Below are 19266 nucleotides of genomic sequence, written 5' to 3'. Positions count from 1 at the left end.
AACCATAATGCGGTATTATTTGTGCATCACATTTTTCTTGCCAGTTAGTATATTACTTGTGGATAGTAATTTTGCTAATAGCTTGCTGAGCATTCTTTTACCAAATGTGAAATGGGCAGGAATTTCCGTATTTAATCACTTCATCCATAAATCCTTTGTCTTTCCTCTTGATAGTGAACGATGATGTTGAAATACAGTCATAGTGATTTTTTCTCTTTCAGGCGCTAAAATAATATTTTCAGCTGCCTATGGAGGGGGCTTTGGGAGAACTGTGGGGGAAGATCAGGGCCCTGCGAGTATTGCACATAGGATTCGCGTTTCCTTGTTTGCCAGATCTTTTTATGAACTATTGAACCAAGCAGAGATTTCACTGAGATGATGAAGTTTGACAGTAAAGCAATCGTCCCCTTGATACTTTTGAAAATATCCTACCTCAATGACATTAGCATTCTTCAAACATTTAATCTGGTTTTTGTCTCTCAGACCTGAATCTAACTCCCCACCTCAAAATAGCCTTTAATTGCAAAATGTTTGGATTCCTGGTTAGCAGCAGTTGTCCCAGGTAGGTCAGGGTGCTCTGTGAGGTTTCAGAGATCCCTTACAGTACACCCCCACCTTCTTTGCAACCATTGGTGGACTAAGGCTTGGCTCAGGGAGAGATGTAGGGGATCTGTAGCTGAGGCTGGCCACAGGGAAGTCACTGTGACAAAAATGCTGAACGTGATTTGATCTTCACTGCAGACTAGATCTGAAATAACCTGAGCAACAGCTTTCTGTTGATTATCTGGGTTTTGGCTCATGCTCTGTGCAGTCATTCTTCTCACAATGATATTCACTCTTTCTGTGCCAGTTACCTAGTCACACTCTGTCCTATCTGTGCTAGAGCAGAACTACCTAGAGATGACTGACCAGGGTAAAAGAAAAAAAAGAATTTTCCTTCCTGAAAGGAAAGTCATAACCTGACTTCTTAGGGCATCTTGGAAATAGTTGGCACGCAGTGTGCTGCCCATCCTAAATGGAAGTACACAGACAGCCTCTGCCAAGAATGCCTTTTTATCTTTCTTCTTTGCTTTCAGTCCCTTTCCCTATTTCTTCTGCCAGTAGCCGTAGATCACAGTGAGAGTATGGTGCTGCAGTGAATATTAGTTCAGCGGAGCCTGTACAGAAACCCTTCCTGGCCCAGTGACTCACGTTCAGCTCATAGAGCAAAGTCACTTTTCCCCCTTCATGCCCCTGTTGAGCGGTTCCTTCACCCGGGTAGATAGCTGCTTCCACATTTGCTCTGACAGGGCACGGCCCAGCTATTAATTTTCATGAGCACTGATTTCTGCACTTGAAGGCTATTTTTGTCAGTCTCTCAGTCCCAGCATTTGATTACCCCGCTGGCATTTTCCCATACCATAAGCAAAATACCAAGCACTCAGCCGCAGAGATGCGCCAAAACTACTGTCTAGAGAAACATGTTTGGTGTCCTGCCAGCTGTTTTAGCCAGCAGAAATTCACAGATGTGTCAACTGCTTTAATGCAAAGAAACGTTTGAGTGTGGCCCTCTTCCACAAAACGCAGGTGGCCAGCCTGCCCGGTCCCGTTCAGCCCAAACCAGCTGGCTTCTGCCTTCACTGCCAACGCAGCCATCGGTGCTGTCACACCAGTCCGCAGTCAAAGCAGTTGGCAAATGAATTCCTGACAATTGCACCAAATGAGGATGTTTCTGCAAGTTGTGGTGAACTGATTTGTCTGCATTCGGGACTGGCAAATAATTGTCTGATTTTTGTATGAGAAGTTAGCGGCAACTTCCGAAGAAGTGTGGCTGTACGGTTGGCATGTGTGATGTTCTGCCCGGACTAGTGGAACCTACAGCAAAACAGAATAATATTTCTAAGCAGACTTCTGGTTTTGAGAAGTCTTCTTTAGGTCACTTAACATAACATGCAACCTGGGATTGGGTGACAAGTAAGAGATTCATGGTGTAAGGGTACTAATCTAGGTGACAGCCCTAAATAACAGTCCAGAAGGTCAATTACCTGGTGATGATAGCCTTCCGGAGCACAGTGCCTGCGCGGTTATTGTTCCAGTCGTTCACATCATCCAGGAATGCCTGTAATTACAGAGAACATGTTCCTCACTGACAGATTACAGGAAGCATGAAGATGGATGCTGCTTGTCTTTAGGAAGTAATCGTCCCTCCCTACATACTTCCTAACACAGATTCTTTTAAAATATTGTATCCACTGCCACGTAGGCCAGCTATAACCACAGTGGTAGTTCCGGTGCTTACTGGGCTCATTATGGAGCCTTTCAGTGAGCCTTACACTGAGCTAGAAGACAACAGAGAGAAATTGCCTCATTTTCCTTGCATGTCCAGAGCAGGGACTGCCTTACAAGTGCATCCTTTACACTGGAGGAACCCAAACACCTCACAGCATTGTGCTGAGTGTTTGCCAAAGAGTCTTTAAAGAGAAAACAAAGCAAACAAACACACTAAAATATGCCCATGTAGTTTTTCTGAGCACATTTGATCAAAGGGGAAGCCAATGGCAACTGAAATGTGCTTACAAAGTAAATGAGTCCCAAAGGCTCAGAGAAATGATCCAGATCGTTTTCTAGCACATCCCTTTGAGCTATGACGGTGTTGAATCAACATTGCAGGTTCCTTTCTAGCGGGCAAATTCTGTATTGTTAAGTATTTCTTGAGCCTTGGCAGATAAATGCAATTCAGTTTTGCTAAGAATGGACATAGCCAGTTAGTCCCCATTTTTAAGGCCCTTGATGCCATCAATTTCAAACAGATAAGATTCCAGTGAAACATCCTGGAAAGCCCAGAACTGTGAAAAGGGAAATATGACCACAAATCTAGGAAGAGTTGCCAATTTCTTGCTGTTTTTAAGTGAAGCATTATGTTTTACCCCTCCTTATCTTTTTTTAACATTCCTTCTCTGTCTCCTTCCCAGGTGGGTGACTGGCCACTGGAGTCCCTGCTCTGCCACTTGTGAGAAAGGTATCCAGCACCGGGAGGTGACTTGTGTCTACCAGTTGCAGAATGGCACCTACGTTAACACGAGAGACCTCTACTGCCTGGGGAACAAACCAGCAACAGTACAGAGCTGTGAAGGACGGGACTGCCTCTCTATCTGGGAAGCATCAGAGTGGTCAAAGGTAGGAGGAACTTGATTCAAGAAAGGATCCAGACAGCATACAGCTCTGGATACACTGGCCCTAATCTAGCTAAAAGCTAAACATGTTCTCACAGTCAGCATACACAGTGCCTGTTAGTACTGGGGCACTCGGCATGATTGTGTTTTGTTGAGATGATCAGTTGGGAGCTGAGGTTTGTATCCCATACCAGATGAGCTATTAAGGCAGGTTTTCGATATCATGCTATAGTAACTGTATCTTTCCATCTGAAAACTCTGACCACCGAGGAAAAACATTTCACTGACCTGAGGCCAGAAGTGTAGTAACCCACCAGGTCTTCTGGCTCAGTTTAAGTGCAGTTTGAAACAAATACCAGATTTATCAAATATCTGCATGTTACAGAGAATGGACGGTCTTTGGGCCTTGTCCAGCCCTCTTTTATGCAATTCCTGGAACATGAAAAAGCTGGTTATACTTTGTTTAAAGGTGCCTCTCCACAGAGTTGCAGAGAGTTACGAAATTATTCTCAGATACTATAAACGCGTTTCAGAGACGAATAAGGTGTCTAGACAAGCCTGCATTTTGTTTAGCAACAGAATAAACTGGGAGTGTGCCTACAGTTCATGTCCAGGACTCAGCTAATGTAGGGGAACTTTGTCTGTACCTTGTGAGTAACAGTCCTAATAGATTTTCCATGTTAGTTTTGATATCGTATCTGTTAGGCTCATCTGAATGACAAAAAGATAATTTCAGTCTTGGTGCAGTGCTTATAGCTCTGCCAGTCTCATTCCAGACTGGCTGTGTTACGGGACTGTCCAGCAACAGCCATTTCTGTGGGAAGGGTATTTCCTTGTTTTTCATCTCTGTTTTGAAACAGTGAGCTCCTGTTTAAAGCATTGTCAAAGAACTTTCGCAAAATCTTATTGTTAGAAAAGTGCTTAAAAGTCACAGAAGCACAGGATACAAGGGATCTGGCACTGAGGAACAGTGTCTCTTAACAAAAACACAGTGTGATTGCATTGTCCACCTTTTGAACAGAAAATCTTTGTTTGGCAAGTGAGATAGTTAACTGAGAGCAGTGTTTCCTTTCAGTGGGGCATTGTACCTGTTCACTAATGCATGAGATGCTTTTACTTTCTGAGTCCTTTCATTTCAAAAGATGTGGAGAAATGCACCAAAGTTTTAATAATTTCTCTGATAGGTCTTTTATGCGTTACAGAAATAACCCTTTCAGATTATGCCCACTTTATTCCTCATAGCTAAACCAGCTGAGCTCCAGCAATACTTATAGCTGAGACTGGTCTTCTCATGGTGCAGCTCCTACCTGTTTTACATGGTGAATTTTGTTGTCAGAGTGTTTGTGGTCTTTTAACAATCACAGTTGCTTCTATGTTCTTTTTATTAATTGGAGTAAGGCAAGTTACAGAATAATTTTTCCAGAGTGGAAATATTCCGTATCTGTGACTACTTAACTAATTTGCAAATACATAGTATTTTTAGATTAAAAAACAAAAACACTTATTTACTTTGATACTGTTGTTGGGACAGTAATTGGTCACTTGTGATTTTAAATCTTCTCCAGACACATTTGTGCTATTATGCAGCACAGCTGACTCTAGGACAGGTTTGATGCTCCGCCAGTTTGAACACATCTCATACCTAGAACCTCCTTCAGTGGAAATCACTTTAATCCTTAATGTTTTAGTCTGATGTTGTGAGTAAACATCACAGTGATATCATTTTATAAATCAATTTTCTTATGTATGTTACTGAATTTTGGTTATACAACAAAAAACGGTTGAGCACATTAATGTCTGGTCCCCAATCAAAAAAGTGTGTTCTCAAAGCAAATTCCAATACAATTCTCAGTGTGGAAAAAATTAAATTCCGTTTTTATTGCCAAACACTTGAGATTGTTTTGGAGAAAGTACCACGCAGTCCATTTTTAATGACAGAAATAGAGATTGTCACAAAAAGGTAAATGTTTCTATTGTTAGTGGAAAAAAAAATGGATTTCCTTAAAATAAAGGAGCTGCAAAGTTGTGATGCTCCTTTACAAAACCTTGTGGGATCTGACTAAGTCATTTGTTAATAAAGACCTAATGATCTAAGCTGGACACTCAGGGACTGCATATATTATTTAGTAGACTATCCTGTTTTTTAAATCTCTGTAAAATCTATACATTAAAAACCTTTTCATGACAACAGGACTTCAGGAAAAAAAAAAAAAACTTAAAGGGGGTGATTTATATGCCACAATAGAAGATCTGTTAGAAACCTATTGCAAATGCTGTTTTGTCTAGGAAAGTATATGCAATACTAATCTGTGAATGACTTAAAAGCTTGTGGGAAGAACAAACAGTTGGTGTTTTTCCCAGACTCAGTTGTAAAACCCACCTAGAGATTTCTCATACTGTGAAAAATACTCCTACTTCAGCTTGATTTACTTCAAGTAAATCGACCCATTTGAAAGTTTTCACATATTGTGCTTTGTAGTTTGAGATGAACGAGTGCAACCCGGAGGAGGACTGAGGAAAACGATCTGTAATTTTGGAAAGTTTACACAACTTGGGGCAAATTCATGGCTTTAAGGTACCATTTAGGGAGCTCCAGTGTCGGATCTCTGGCAAGTCTTGCACTTTGAGGAGTCCAGCAAAGTAGTTTCTGGAATTCTGCAAAGCCTGGAAGAATTCATCCCGGTATCTAGCACAGCCGTACAACTGTGCTTGTTACAAAGATGTTACATCCGTAAGGCGGTCATGCCATGAGCGGCACATAGTAAATTAAGTGGAAGGTTTCCCAGATTTTCAAGAAGTCACTTTGTAGTGCTCTGAAGTATTTAAAGGCATGTCTGTTTGCTTGCCAGCTCATAAACGCTTGTCATTCATGTCCTTAACAAGGCCAGCAGGTCAGAGCTGCCTGGATTGTATTTTTAAGACGATTAGACAGGCATGCTGAGATTTGTCCATTTGATGTAATTTATATCAAGCTGACGCTTGTTTCCAGCATAGACCCCCTGGATGGGGAAGCTTCTTGGATTATGTTCAAAAGACCTCACAGAATATCTCATATCTTCACTATTTATTTGGTGTCAAATCAACTGTCTTTTCCATGCTGATCCCCTAAAGGGGAGAACTCGACATGCTAGAGAAGGTTAGTTTTTATCTCAGTTGGTACGTAGATCATTTTTCCACCCACCTGTCCCCAGTGGCTTTTCAAGAAAATTTCTCACTCTTAACCACTGCAGTGGCATGAAAATGAAGAGCAGAGAGACTGGCTGTGCTGCTGTATGGATGGCTCTGACAGCATCAGCAAATCTGTTACCCTGTTGCTGAGCAAATCTGTTACCCTGTTGCTGAACGGGTTATTTAAAACAGGAGTTTCAGCTGGCAACGTCCTTTCCCCACCTAGTCCAGGCAATGAAGTCAAGACAAATTCTCCAGTTAAACAGAATTTAGTGACAATGGTTGGCAGAACTAACAAATGGGTGACCAGATATCCCCACCTTTTAGAAGCTACCTCCGTAGCGCCCGAGCACAAATATATTTGCAGACTTTTTTTGTTCACTTGCATGAATATTTGTTACAGTGCCCAAATGCTTGAATCAGGTCTTCCTCCAGCAACTGCTGCTAGCAGCTCTAGTAGCCTGCTGCTTTCTCAGAGGACTTCAAGCAGTCCCTGCATATGCTTTTGAGAAAACCCTTTTCCACCTCTGCTGATGACTGTGTCTAACTTACTGGCCGGGTGTGGAAGCTGATGCCAACATTGTGGCTCACTGAATAGTGTCTCTGCTGAGCTATCCGATGCGTGCACTTGAAGTTCTGTGAAATCAACGTCGTGATGAAGAGATGGCAAAACAAAGAGTGAAGGTCCGTGTACATGTTCACATGAGAACACGTGAGAACTGTGGCTTCACCACCGTGCAGACAAACAGTTCTGCACAGCTGTTTTTGTATCAGTGATGGCATTCTACAGTGAGTTAAAAATGTGATTTTCACCTTCATTTTAATCCTGTGATAAAGGAATATTGCAGTTCTGTTATGAATGATGAGCTCTTAAACACAAGATCTAGTGATTTTTCCTCTGTAACACCAATTCTAGCACGATGCTAACTGATGTTAAAGAAGGTTGATTTTCAGAATTGCCATTTTTTAAAAGTAAAATATTTCACAAGCAGATACCATACTTTTCAAATGACTCGTATGTTTGAAAGGGGGTATAATTATTGGGGAAAAATCTTACAGGTAATCAGTTTTTCTTCATGTACATAAAACTACCTTTTCATTTTAACTATGTTACCAAAAAAAAAAAAGTTTTTATGTCTAGGCATTGTGCAACAGAAAACAAATGGCTATTGTTTTGCAGTGTTCAGCAGACTGTGGCAAAGGGATCCAGAAAAGAACAGTGACGTGCACAAATTCTCAAGGAAAGTGTGATGCAGCCACCAGGCCAAGAGACGAGGAGGAATGTGAGGATCACACCGGCTGTTACGAATGGAAAACAGGCGATTGGTCTAAGGTAACAGTGAACACGACGTGGTATTTTCTTTCTAAATGCAAAGATGTTCAAAGTGCTATGCTTCTGTGTGCAGTCTGTTTTGCAATTCAAATATTTGAAAGGGAAGGATTTTACTCATTTTGATTAGAGTTTTTTTCTGGGCTTTAAACTTTCCCTTCCTGCCATATGTGACCCAAACACCGCAACACGTGCTTGTGGATATGACCCAGCGAGTTCTAGCTAAGTGTATTACAAACAGGATAGAAACTAGTATTAATTGACAGCTTAACCATCCAAAGGCTAAAACCACACAGCCTGCGCATAAAAAAAGGAAGATTCTCACCACAGGCCAAAACTCATCCATCAACTGAGTTCTTAGTGTTGAAAGGCTACTTTATAAGCGATGCTGAAACCACTTTCCATCTTTCAAAAAACAAACTCTGAAGTGAGCTGGCTAACAGGTTGAGTGCTACAAGAAGGAGTTCATTAGCAGTATCTTCCAGGACTGCAGGGAGCGAAGGAGGTCTCTTGTGCCCAGCTTGGGCAAGCTAAAAATAAAATAGCAGAAGTTTGATTTCCTTCAGTATATATATGTGTTAAATATTTGCACTTTGAATGAGAAACCTAGTCCCTGAGAAAAGGAGAAATCTCAGAAGGAGGGGCTGTGGTGAGAGTGCTGTCTCCCTCAAAGCGTCAATACACAGCTGAGAAGAGTTGAGTTGATACAGTTGATAAGAGTTTTCTTATCCCACAGACGATAAATCTGAGGGTCTGGGTCTGGGAGAACTGTTGTTAAACTGAATACTACTGGGGGGAAGTGTGAGGAAGCCTTCGCAGACTCGCACAGAGACAAAGGCTGATATAGAGCACGCACAGCTGAAATCTGTTTGCCCTCCTTGTGCCGGTCCTGCATGCAGAGTCTGATGGTAGATACCATTTTATTACCACAGATGCAAAACCAGAGCTGTGCAGCTGAATCGTGTGCTATTCTGAGACCTACACAGCACAGTCCAGGCCCAGACTTATTCCAACTGCCCAAAATGAAAGTAGGCCATCGATTTAAAGGCAGAGCCAAAACCATCAGTCCCTTCCTCGGGGCTGGATTTTACCTTCACTTAGGCCTGTCTGAACTTAGTTTCTCCAGTGACATCAGTGGAATTAATTCCTGCATGCAGTGGATTAAAGCAGAGCAGAGTCTGCTCTGTATTTGCATTCTAATCTTAAAGTAACAGGTAGTTTTACTTGGACAGGAGCAGTGTAAGAAACTCACCCTTTGCCAGCGTTGTTCATAAAGCATCCTTTACATTACTGACTCATGTTTGCATAAAGAAATGAAATTTCCCAGGAATATTATATTCCAGCTTGGTTTTATCTTATCTTTGTAACTGTACTGTTCTTTAAACAGAAAGCCTACTTTGTGTTTTGGAATGTACGGCATGCACAGAAACCACTGGGATACAGTAGTTGCGTTTTGCTGTCCAAAAACCCAAACACCAGCAAGCAAAATCCAGTGAAGCAGAGGCCCATGATGGGCAAATTGGCTTATCTGCAATTGCATTTTTTTTGCATTAAGATAGGGAGTTACAAATATTTATAGATTCAGCGTGTCATAGATGCACGAATTGAATGGTATCAGTGCTGGAGAACGCATTAAGAACCTGCCACATGCAAAAGATCTGTATTTATGCTGAGCCAGGAATTTGTATCACAGATTGTTTAGAGTATTGAACATTATTTTATTCATAACCTGGCGTGCAGAATCCGCACAAGCTAGCCAAGACAAACAGTTCCTGTATGTTAACAGGTGAAATAACATTATTTATTTATTTGTGGAATTTTAAAAGATTTTGGCAGGAAAATTGACCCGGATTCTCTTTATAGGGAGAAATATGAAATAGCTGTGTATTCACTGATTACATGGGTTGAAAGTTCGGTGTTGTGCGAGTGGTTCCCATCTGATAAAGAAGTTGGCTCGCTGCTAGAAAGGCTGCAATCATACCTCGGTCACAGTAAATAGTGGTGTTGATGGATTTTATGTCTGCATACGAGCAGTGCAGGATCAATGCAAACTCACTTGTTATTTGCAGTTCTTAACTCAGGATCAGGATCTTCTCCGTGCAGAAAGGTGAAAAAGCTTATGCACTGTTTCTGTGGCCTGTTTCTACCCGCAGCTTGTGCTAACTCTGCTTTGCAGGAATTTCACCTTGTGCAAGTCCAGTAGATGTTTTTGGACTTAGATTTGGTTTATAATGATCATTAAAAATTCTAGACATCCTGGTTAATTTTGGCTGAAGACTTTCACACAATTAGTTTCTTACTCTCTGAGTAAAGAGGTAAACAAAAAACACTGTTAGACTGGTAGAAAAGGGTGTGGGTAGATACAGTTCTTCTAAAAATGTTTATTGCCCCAGAAACCCAGATAGCTGAAATATCTGATGTAGAGCACCAGGTAGGATTTTCATTATCAGGATCCAGAAGCTTTAATGCAGGGCTAAGGCCTAGGGGGAGAACCTTTACGGCTATTAGCAATTCCTTTTTGGGGTTGTCTGGCTTAAACAGTTCATCCATTAAGGAGAAATAAAGTCTCTGGCAGTTAGATTACAGTGAATTCTTTAAAATTCTCAGAACAAGCAGCTACTTTTTGCAATTAGTGTGTTGTGCATTTGCTTCTTATTGTTAGGAATCATCAGGGAAGCAAGATTTAATGATCAGTAGTAATTATCACAGATTAAAATAAGGCTTTGATGCTTTTTGTGCAAACAGCTTGCGTGGTGACTTGGCCTCCAACCCTAAATTTCACCAAAGCAAGATCATCTGAAGACATCAGAAAATCATATAAGGAGGCGAAACCTCATTAAAACTTGAAGTTCAGATACAACTTGTCAATAGAACAGGCTCTCTGAGGGGTAATGGCAGGCTGTTGTTTTTATATTAGGATGAAGAGTATGTATAGAATACATAGATTCTGCATAAGAAGAGTTGCCTAAGGAGCTCACAGTCCTATACAAAAAACCCCTCACTGGGAACATACAAGAACTCCTATGGCTGACAGTGATGGGTATGGTTATTCTATGTAGGATCTTAGATCCTGTTACATTCAGAAGGTACAGGGGTATAATAATTATTATTAATTATTATTTTTGGCATTAGTAAAATCTCCAAGTCTGTGACACAAGTTACGGCTTTGTGCACTCAGGCCCTGGATCTGCTTCTGTAAAGGGGAGGTAAGGGAGGGATGGAAGCAAGGGCACGTTGATCTGTAAGCTGCACCTACAGAGATTCACCAGCCAAAACCTCATCGTCTGGCCATAGTGATGGCTCTGTAGCCATTGCCTGTCCACACTCTGAAGAAGAGAATTTTTGTTCCTTTTTCTCTCGAGATTGTTTGTGAAAGGTCCTTACTGTGTTCCATAACTGAGGAAAGGATTTGGAGTGGAGCAGATTTAGCAAGCAGTCTGGGTTGTGATATTTGTGTATTCCCAATGCATTTGCAGCTTATTTCAAGCGTGCTACAAGGAGCCAATATATCTAGTTCCATTTGCAAACACATAGGGCCAAGTCTGTAAAATTATTTTAAATGTCCTTGAAGTTACGTTTGTTAGTTCAAAACCTGAGATTAACGAATTGTCCACTCTAATTCGGAAGGCAGAATATTGTTCTGTTACTAGTGACCACGATAACCTCTGTTACCAGTTTGTGCTGTTAAACTTTCAGCTTCTTTGCACTACTGCAACTTCTGTCTTAAATCTCTTATCTTAAAGGGATATACTTATTATTTTTAGCAGCATTAGTATGATGAGTAACATAACTAAAATGTTCCTGGTCTGGGAGTCTTCACGCCTAGTAGAAAGGTAGATCGCACAGTGGGAGACCCACTGAAGGTGTTAGCCTGAAATTATTTTTTTACTGTTGCCTGGGTTCTTCAGAATTGCAGTTCATTATATCATCCTTTATATATGATGCAATATACAAATGGGAGTCCAAGACATCTCCCATTCAGTCTTTTCTTCCAAAAGGAAATTCCACATCCAGTTTGTATGCACTTAAAGAAATAAACACCGCATACACTTTCTGCTTTGCAATAGTTCTTCCGTGTTTGAAATCCGACCTGTTAAATGTTCTAGCACTGGAAACATTTTTACATTTTTGCTGTAATTGTGCTAGTCGAAAGAACAAACGTAGGTTGCCCACTTTCTCAACACTTGCTTCAGAGTCCCAGGCTGCTGAAAATACGCCTCTTGATGCATTAGCAGGACAGTAGTTCATTCCTTCACAATTAATTGATTTTGCTGACAAACTGTGTCGAGTGTTCCATTCCTGTACAGAATGCAGGCAGCTAGTGAGCAGAACATGTCTGTGTGTATGCGGCTCGCCGGAAAGCTTAGCAGGATGCACAGTCTGAGTCTGAACTGCTCGTGTGCTCCAGGCTGCACTTGAAGGGATCAGGACTGACTGCATCGAAGTCTGCCGTGACTCCTGGAGTCGAAAACATGTGTCCTAAATGATGTGGGAGCGCATTACTGGCTTGCTGCAGGGAGCTGCCTGCTAGATGTGCTGGCTAGCTATGGTAGTGACAAGGAACTGTTGTGCTTGAGGATGAACAGCACTGGGGAGTGCTTTGTAGCTACCAAGGCTTCCCCATTCTGTCCTCAGCGCTCTCCCCTTCTGCTCTACTGATAATGAAGCAGGGAAATCACTCAGGTGCACATATACAGGCCAAGGCTGTACTTCTTCAGTTCCTTTTCTCTGGTTGGCTTATGGACTCTTCTAGGGTATAATCGAAGAGGCAAGATTCTATAGCAGGAGCACTCCTCCAGAAGACTTTTATGGATTTTTCTTCATTTCCAGTTTTACTTAGTTGTTACACTCAACATACTCTACTTCTGTCTTGTGACTGAAGTATTGTATTTCAAGCCAATAGCACAAAATGGTTCAGGGTTTCCCATTTCACTTTTGGCTATTCTCTTTTTAAGTGGTATTATATCAAGGAAGGCAAAATTACAAGCAAGGTGCTCTGACTCCATCGTTAGTGCTGATCTTCACAAGGGTGCTTTTCCAGTTTTGTGGGTAGAAGTTTAAACATGCAAATTCTGTCCCTCAGGCAACAATTTAGCTCATTAACCTATTGTATTACATAGCGCAATGAAAAGGTTTTTAGAAGGCAAAAGACACATAGAAACCTTGTAATATATTGGCTCTGCCATATTTTTTCTTCACTGTTACATTTGATGCTCTGTAACTACTAAAGCCTACGTTACTCTCGGGGAACCCCATGTGAATCCAGTGTAACTGTCCTTCTTTCTTCCCTCCAGTCCATTGGCCACAAGCCAAAGGTCTCACTCAGCACTTCGGGCCTGATGTCATTCTGCCTTACATTAGTATAAATGCGGGTTCATTCAGCCACCTAAGTCACTTCAGGTTTTTTCCAGTGCCATTCAGATCAGAATCTGACCTGCTGGACTGTGCAAGATCTTTGGGTCTTGTGTAGGAACCATCGCAGATTCATGTTTTTCAGTGAAAACAGAAATAAATATATGACATCTCAAACTGGGCTTCCACTTCAGCAAAGGAAAGTAGTGGAGAGCAAAGCTTTTTCTACCACTTTACATTTTTTATAACCACCTGGCACAACTTTTCACTGAATTCAGAGATTGTACACTCCAGAATCTGCAAAGGACTAGGAATGATCAGCTTGGCAAAGTGTGATGCTAAAGAATATTCTTGTTGCCAAATCGTGTCAATAATGATAAAACACATCTGAAAAATTACCTATAGCCACCTGCCCTCCCTGCACATCGCTAGTTGCCAATTTCTTTACGGTGTTTTGTTGAGCCTATGAAATACTGGCTAGGGGTTCTCATCCCAGGAGAATATTAACAATAGGGAGAAAAAAAATGTAATTTCCTATAAGAAAAATACTGGGTTTGTGCCAGACATTGAGGTGTTTCGTACTGAAGATCAGCAGTCATTCATCACAGTGGGTGGTAACAAGGCTTTTGTAATTGCAAATTAATTGTTTTGGCAGGAAGGCAGTGGGTTGCACTCTCAGAGAGATAAAACCCCTAACCGTACAGCACACAGAGAAGCACGCTTTTTTCAAAAAATACTCTACAATCTTCCAGTGCCAGGAAGGCATGTTTTCCAAGTTCCAAATGTTTGGGAACATCAACAAAATCCTCTATATGCCTCACTTTTAACGATTAACTCACATTACATGATAAGGAGAGCAAATCAAGGACAGCTGTGGTTGGAGAGGTGTATTCAAAACTGTTGCAAACATAGCAGCAAATCGTCCTTTGTTCTAACACTCATTACAAATTCATGGCTTGACCCGCCATCTGTTTATGATAAACCATGGACAACTTGTTAATTCTTCATAAAGGTCATCTCCTTCTACCTTGGAGAAAATAACTTTTCTTGTTGAACTGAGAGAAAACTCTGCAGGAGGGATGGTGGCTTAAAACTGCAGTCGCACGCCGCAGCTGACAGACCTTTTCCTGCCTCTTACTTGCGTTGGCTTTAGCGAACAGCTTTCTGATTTATGGCTGCTCATGTGCATTCAGCACCACAGCTAGAAACTGACGTTGGAAAATCATCCACAGGTCTCACTGGTGCAAATCAGTTGTTCTCCAGAGAGTGATACAGCCGGGTATGAGAGGAGAGGACCCAGCAGGCTTCTGTATTTTAACTTTTCACATCTGTGGTTGTAGGCATGGCCAGGAGCCAGGCCATCAGTGTGTCCTAAACCTACCTACTGCCCCAGTGGGCTGCTCTAAGTTGCACTGCTGGTTCCTATCCCCTGAGTTGTTTTTTTCCTCTGGCCCATGGTCACTGATGTGCAAATCACAGGCACTTTTACCAACTGTACTGCTTTAGTGTGGACAAACTAAGAAATACATTTTCCATACCTGCAGTGCAAATACACACTGGAGGAAAGAAAGGACAGCTAATACAAGTTCAGCTTACCTACAGGCCTCTGTATGGCCATGGGACCATCACTTAATGAATTTATGCTGCTGAGTCCTAGCCATCAGACAGGTCGGTGCCTTGCTTGAGATAGTTGTTACGCACCATTTACCATCATAGTAAGACGAGCAGCTCCTGGGAGTAATTTTATCCCCTCTCCTTGGTAACGGCTGCCTTACCCTTTGAAGCAATCTCTCTCCGCTCACTGATTGCAAAGAGAACCTAAACAGAGCTAGTTCAGAAAGATGAATCTTACCCTTTTTGCTCTCTGATTTTCCATTCTCCACCTGTGAAAAGTCTTCTGCTATGGTCAGAGGTGTAAAAATGGCATATTGGCACTAAAACAAGTTTGAAGCTCTCTCTAGACCTTGTGATAGCTGTCAGCCCCGGTTAATGCAGCTATCGACACAAACCTAGGCATGGAAAGTGAAGGGAGAACCAAGTCTTGATCATGCCTTTGAGGCCATGACTGTGTCTTGTTTGCACAACAGTTTGCACAGCTCATCTCTGCTGGAGTTTCTGGGAACAGCCGTAGTAGAAATCATTTTGATGGTTCCTTAGAAAGGAGAGTGCTGCAAAAAGGCCGTATTCATCAGTGTTTTGTTTGAAGTGGAGCACATTCTGTTACACTGTTATTGTCTCATGTTCCAATACAGCCTTCAGTGATCCTATTAATTGGAAGAATAACTTTCCTTTTTTGATACTTTTTATTTAAAAGCCTCATTCATTAAGTGCATTTTTGTGATGGAGAATTAAAGCCTCCCACCAAGATCAGTGGATTTGAAATGGAATGTCATCGCGACTATTTCACTCCTTTTAATGTGAAAAAGAAGAAAGCACGCAGGACAAGCCTGTTCAAATATTGGCATTCGTTTTCTCTGAATTACTCTGAGATGTTACAGTGTTTAGGATGATGTCTTTAAAAAGATGAAAAGTGGGTAATTCACTGTTTAATGTTTGTACTACTCAACTGGAGAGGTTTTTATCCATTGAATCCTTACAACATGCAGTATGTGTCCCTAGTAGGGACTGCTGTAATTTTGCAGTCTTTCCAAAAGCCTAGGGAGATTTATAATGACCACTGAGGCATTAAGGTGACAACTTTCAAGAATATCTTTAAAGAGTAATTATTACCAACCTGCTGGTGATCCCTGGGTTGACGATGCAAAGTGATGAAACACAGCGTTCATCGTCTGTTTCAGAGCTGAGTAGCTCCCTGTCCAGGCAACACTCAGGCAGAACTGACATGATGGAGATGAACAGCCTCTTGCTGAAATCAAATAATCCTAATGGGGTCTTTAATTACTTTTATTTTTTAATAAATTGCATTCAGGTAGCATTGATCATTAAGTGATGAGTAATTAAAATGTGTTCAGTGGAGCCTCAGTTCCCGAGATACTCTTTCAGGATACCATCTGTGACAGCAGTCAGTGTGGGACTGTAGTTCATGTAGCCCATAAAAACATTGTTCAGCATTGGCGTGAGTACATATGCTGTGGAAGTAGGGTAAATTCTTCAGCAGTCAGCCTGAGTTGAATTATGTGATTCCACGGTTACATAGTTATAGTTTTCCATTACTATCTAGCTTGAAGTTAGCTTAATTATGTTTTTTACATAAGGCATTTTTCAGCATCATTTTCACGAAGTTTTATGGATGGAGTAAGCTATGGAGGGTTTCTGATTGTACCTGCCACAGATCAAAACACTGCACACAAGCTACAATTCGGCACCCTGTAGGCAATACTGTATCATTTCATATCTTTGCTGTTATTACTTGCGCTCATTCTTGAAATCCAGTTTTTAGGTAGTCCTTTGTGGAGCCAGGAGTTGGATGCAGTGATCCTTGTGGGTCCCTTCCAACTCTGGATAAACTGTGATTCTGTGACATGAATTCTGTCCGATTGCTGTGATGAATTAAATGCCATTTCCTCATTAGCATCCACCTGGGCTGCATTGCACAAGTACTTAGGGGCACTGTCAATACCCAGAATATTCATGCATTCAGCTCTTAATCTCTGAACTCTCTGTGCACAATGGAACTTTTCAGAATAGCAAAGTCAAGCTTAATTAAGCAGTGAGAGATGCTGGTCAGGTCTTGTTCCTTAGGGTCATGCAGTTTGAAAGCACAGCTGTAGGCAGTTTGCAAAGATTGCTTCTCTCTTCTCCTTCTAAGATACTGTCACATCAGCCATGAGCATTTTCTGCTATAATTTATTGTTTCTTCCCATTCTGAGTCAGAAGGGTATGCATTTTTTCTTGGTTAAGTTAAACAAATCAGTCATTTCACAAAAGTTTCCAAATGAAGGATTGTTGTAAGCAAGACCAGATATGTTCTCTTTACAGATCTGGGGTTTAAAAAGAAGAAAAAAAAAAAGGGAAGGAAAGAATAGGGAAGCTTGAAAAACAGCTTACAGTTTGCTTTGGGCTAATTAGATGTTATCGGCGAAAAGACAGAAATCTCTTTCTTTAGCATGATGCCATGGTGAAAGTTGAACTGGTGTTTATGAAAGTGTATTGCATGCTGCTTTTCAGCTAAAACTCCAGAGTTTAAATTAGTAATACTCATAAAAAGCCTGATGGTAAGGTGTGTAGAGCACTGACTCTCTGAGCACACACATGTATATCATTAAAGTCTCAGGAACAGAGAAATTCCAGGACATTTGTCATTCATCTCAGATGCTGTGTTAGAATGTTATTAATAGGAACTTGCCTTGCTTTCTTTCTGACTTTCATAGAGGCAAGAAATAAAGACCCCTGGGGGAAAAACTCTGCCCTATCCTAACGCCTTGAAATACTTGAACTCTGAAGTCAGTAAAGCCTGACTGTATCTCTGAATATTGAAGCTTTAGCCATAGTGTTATCCTTGGCTTCAGCAACCTTCAGCAAATTGGGGACAAACTAGTATCTGTAAACTTCAGATGCCTGCAGACTGATGAATAGAGAAAAAAAATCTTGCCTTCAGCTTAGTTATGGGTGTTATCTTGAACTCTCTCTCCCCACAACAGATCAGCCTTATATTGTAGTGCATTCAGGATTGGCTGAAGGGATGCTATGACCTTCTGCTGGAAGAAGCAAGTCTCTTACAGAAGAGACGAACATCTCTTAGAGGTTACAGAAATGAGAGTTTTAAAGGTGACGTGTGGTCTGAGTGCATCCCTGTCAGGTCAGCAGCCCTCAGCTAAGGCACAAGCAATGCTTCGTTATTCCATTCAGCCCCGAACAGATACATCCCGCCCGTCCTCTGCCATGGTAAATCTGTTCTTTTTTCTGTCCCCATTGAGCCTCAACACGGGGATTGTTTGGACTGCTCCCTCTTACACATTCCTGCAGCTGCCCAAAGGCAGGCCTGCCCTGGCTTAATTCATTCTTATTCCTCTCTCTGTCTCTGGCTATCTTTTGTACATCAGGAGTTGATGAACTCCCTGACAGATCTCAGCATTTACTGTAAATTCATTCTGGTTTAATACCTAATATTCTCCTGAGGCATTTGCTTTCAAAGCAATTAGACATCTGTCCTCACCTTTGGTAGATTTCAGGCTTTCATACCAGTATCCTAAGGTGGAAATAGCATTCCAGCTGAAAAATCATAGCTTGGTCTTAAGGTTGGAGTTTTTCTGTGAGTAAATCTTCTTTAAGCTGATGAATGCAGCTGCTGCCTTGATAATTTGTGAGTTTATTTCCTTCTGGATATCCCCACTGGCTTACATGTTACTGCCAAGGAATGTGAATGGAGGCATTTTTGTATTCCTTTTGCCTTCTCAAGTAGTGCTTAAACTGGGAGTTAAAAGGGCTCTCATTAGGTTCATTTTTCGTAACTGGTCGTTAACCCCCTCTTTCTTACAGTGTTGAACAAGCCTTTGATTTTTGCTTCTGGGTCAATTTCTCATTTACAATGGCTCTATTGTCAGTTCAGTGTGTTGTGGCTAAACTATGTGAATTTTGCGTATGCGTTTTTCTGATAGCGATATCACTGGCAATGCCTGGTGGAAGGGAAGAAAACACTTCTTTGTTTGACACCAGAGTCGCTATTCAACCATTTCCTCGAGTCCCTGGTTTTCCAGTGCAGGCAAGATGCTTGCAGATTTTCTCTCGGCGCTTGCCTAGCAGCCCAGGAGGCAGGCAGAGATCCACGCCGCGCCGCACGTGGTTCCAGAACTGATCTCCACATTCGCAGATCACCTCCCTCCATTGTGGCATCAAAACATGTGCGTATTTTGAGAGCCACATAAATGCTTATAAAAGCTTTTCTGATTTTCAGAACATTTTCGTTAATAGCAGTATTACAACTCAAGTCAGTGTCCATCAACAGCGTTTGAAACACGATTGGTACAGTTTCACCGTGCAGCCCTGGAGCCTCCCAGCCTCCTACAGAGTGGAACTGAACCAGCTAAAGATGGATGAGGTGCTGGGCTGCGGGGGTACTTTCAGCACCAGCCCACATTCTGCCCCAGGTGTCATGCTCTCGCTGGCAGCTGCTGGCTGCCTGGAAGTTCCCCTGTTTGCAGAAAGACTGCAGCAGCTTTCCCGACTCAAGCTCCTTATACCAGTGTCCAAGCCCAAGCGTCCTGTATCAGAGGGCACAGAGTGAATCCAGCCCTGAAAATTTTTCCATGGATATACTAAATTGTTCCATAAATATTTGGGAAAAGAGAGACTGAAGCGATGCAT

General features: G+C 41.7%; 1 protein-coding gene across 6 annotated transcripts in view; it reads left to right on the top strand.

Annotated features, from left to right (window-relative positions):
• The window catches only part of ADAMTS17 (ADAM metallopeptidase with thrombospondin type 1 motif 17), a 185653-nt gene that overhangs the window by 155628 nt on the left and 10759 nt on the right, over positions 1–19266 (top strand). For all 6 annotated transcript variants that reach the window (XM_080607246.1, XM_080607242.1, XM_080607243.1 and 3 more), the window contains 2 exons: positions 2952–3156; positions 7501–7653. In XM_080607246.1, the coding sequence (XP_080463372.1) occupies positions 2952–3156; positions 7501–7653 (358 nt within the window). The remainder of the gene's footprint in view (positions 1–2951; positions 3157–7500; positions 7654–19266) is intronic.

Source organism: Anser brachyrhynchus (genome assembly GCF_964034855.1).
Source record: "Anser brachyrhynchus genome assembly, chromosome: 11".
Taxonomy (NCBI): Eukaryota; Metazoa; Chordata; class Aves; order Anseriformes; family Anatidae; genus Anser; species Anser brachyrhynchus.
The sequence above is the reverse complement of the archived record's forward strand: the minus strand, read 5'-3'. Positions and strand labels throughout refer to the sequence as shown.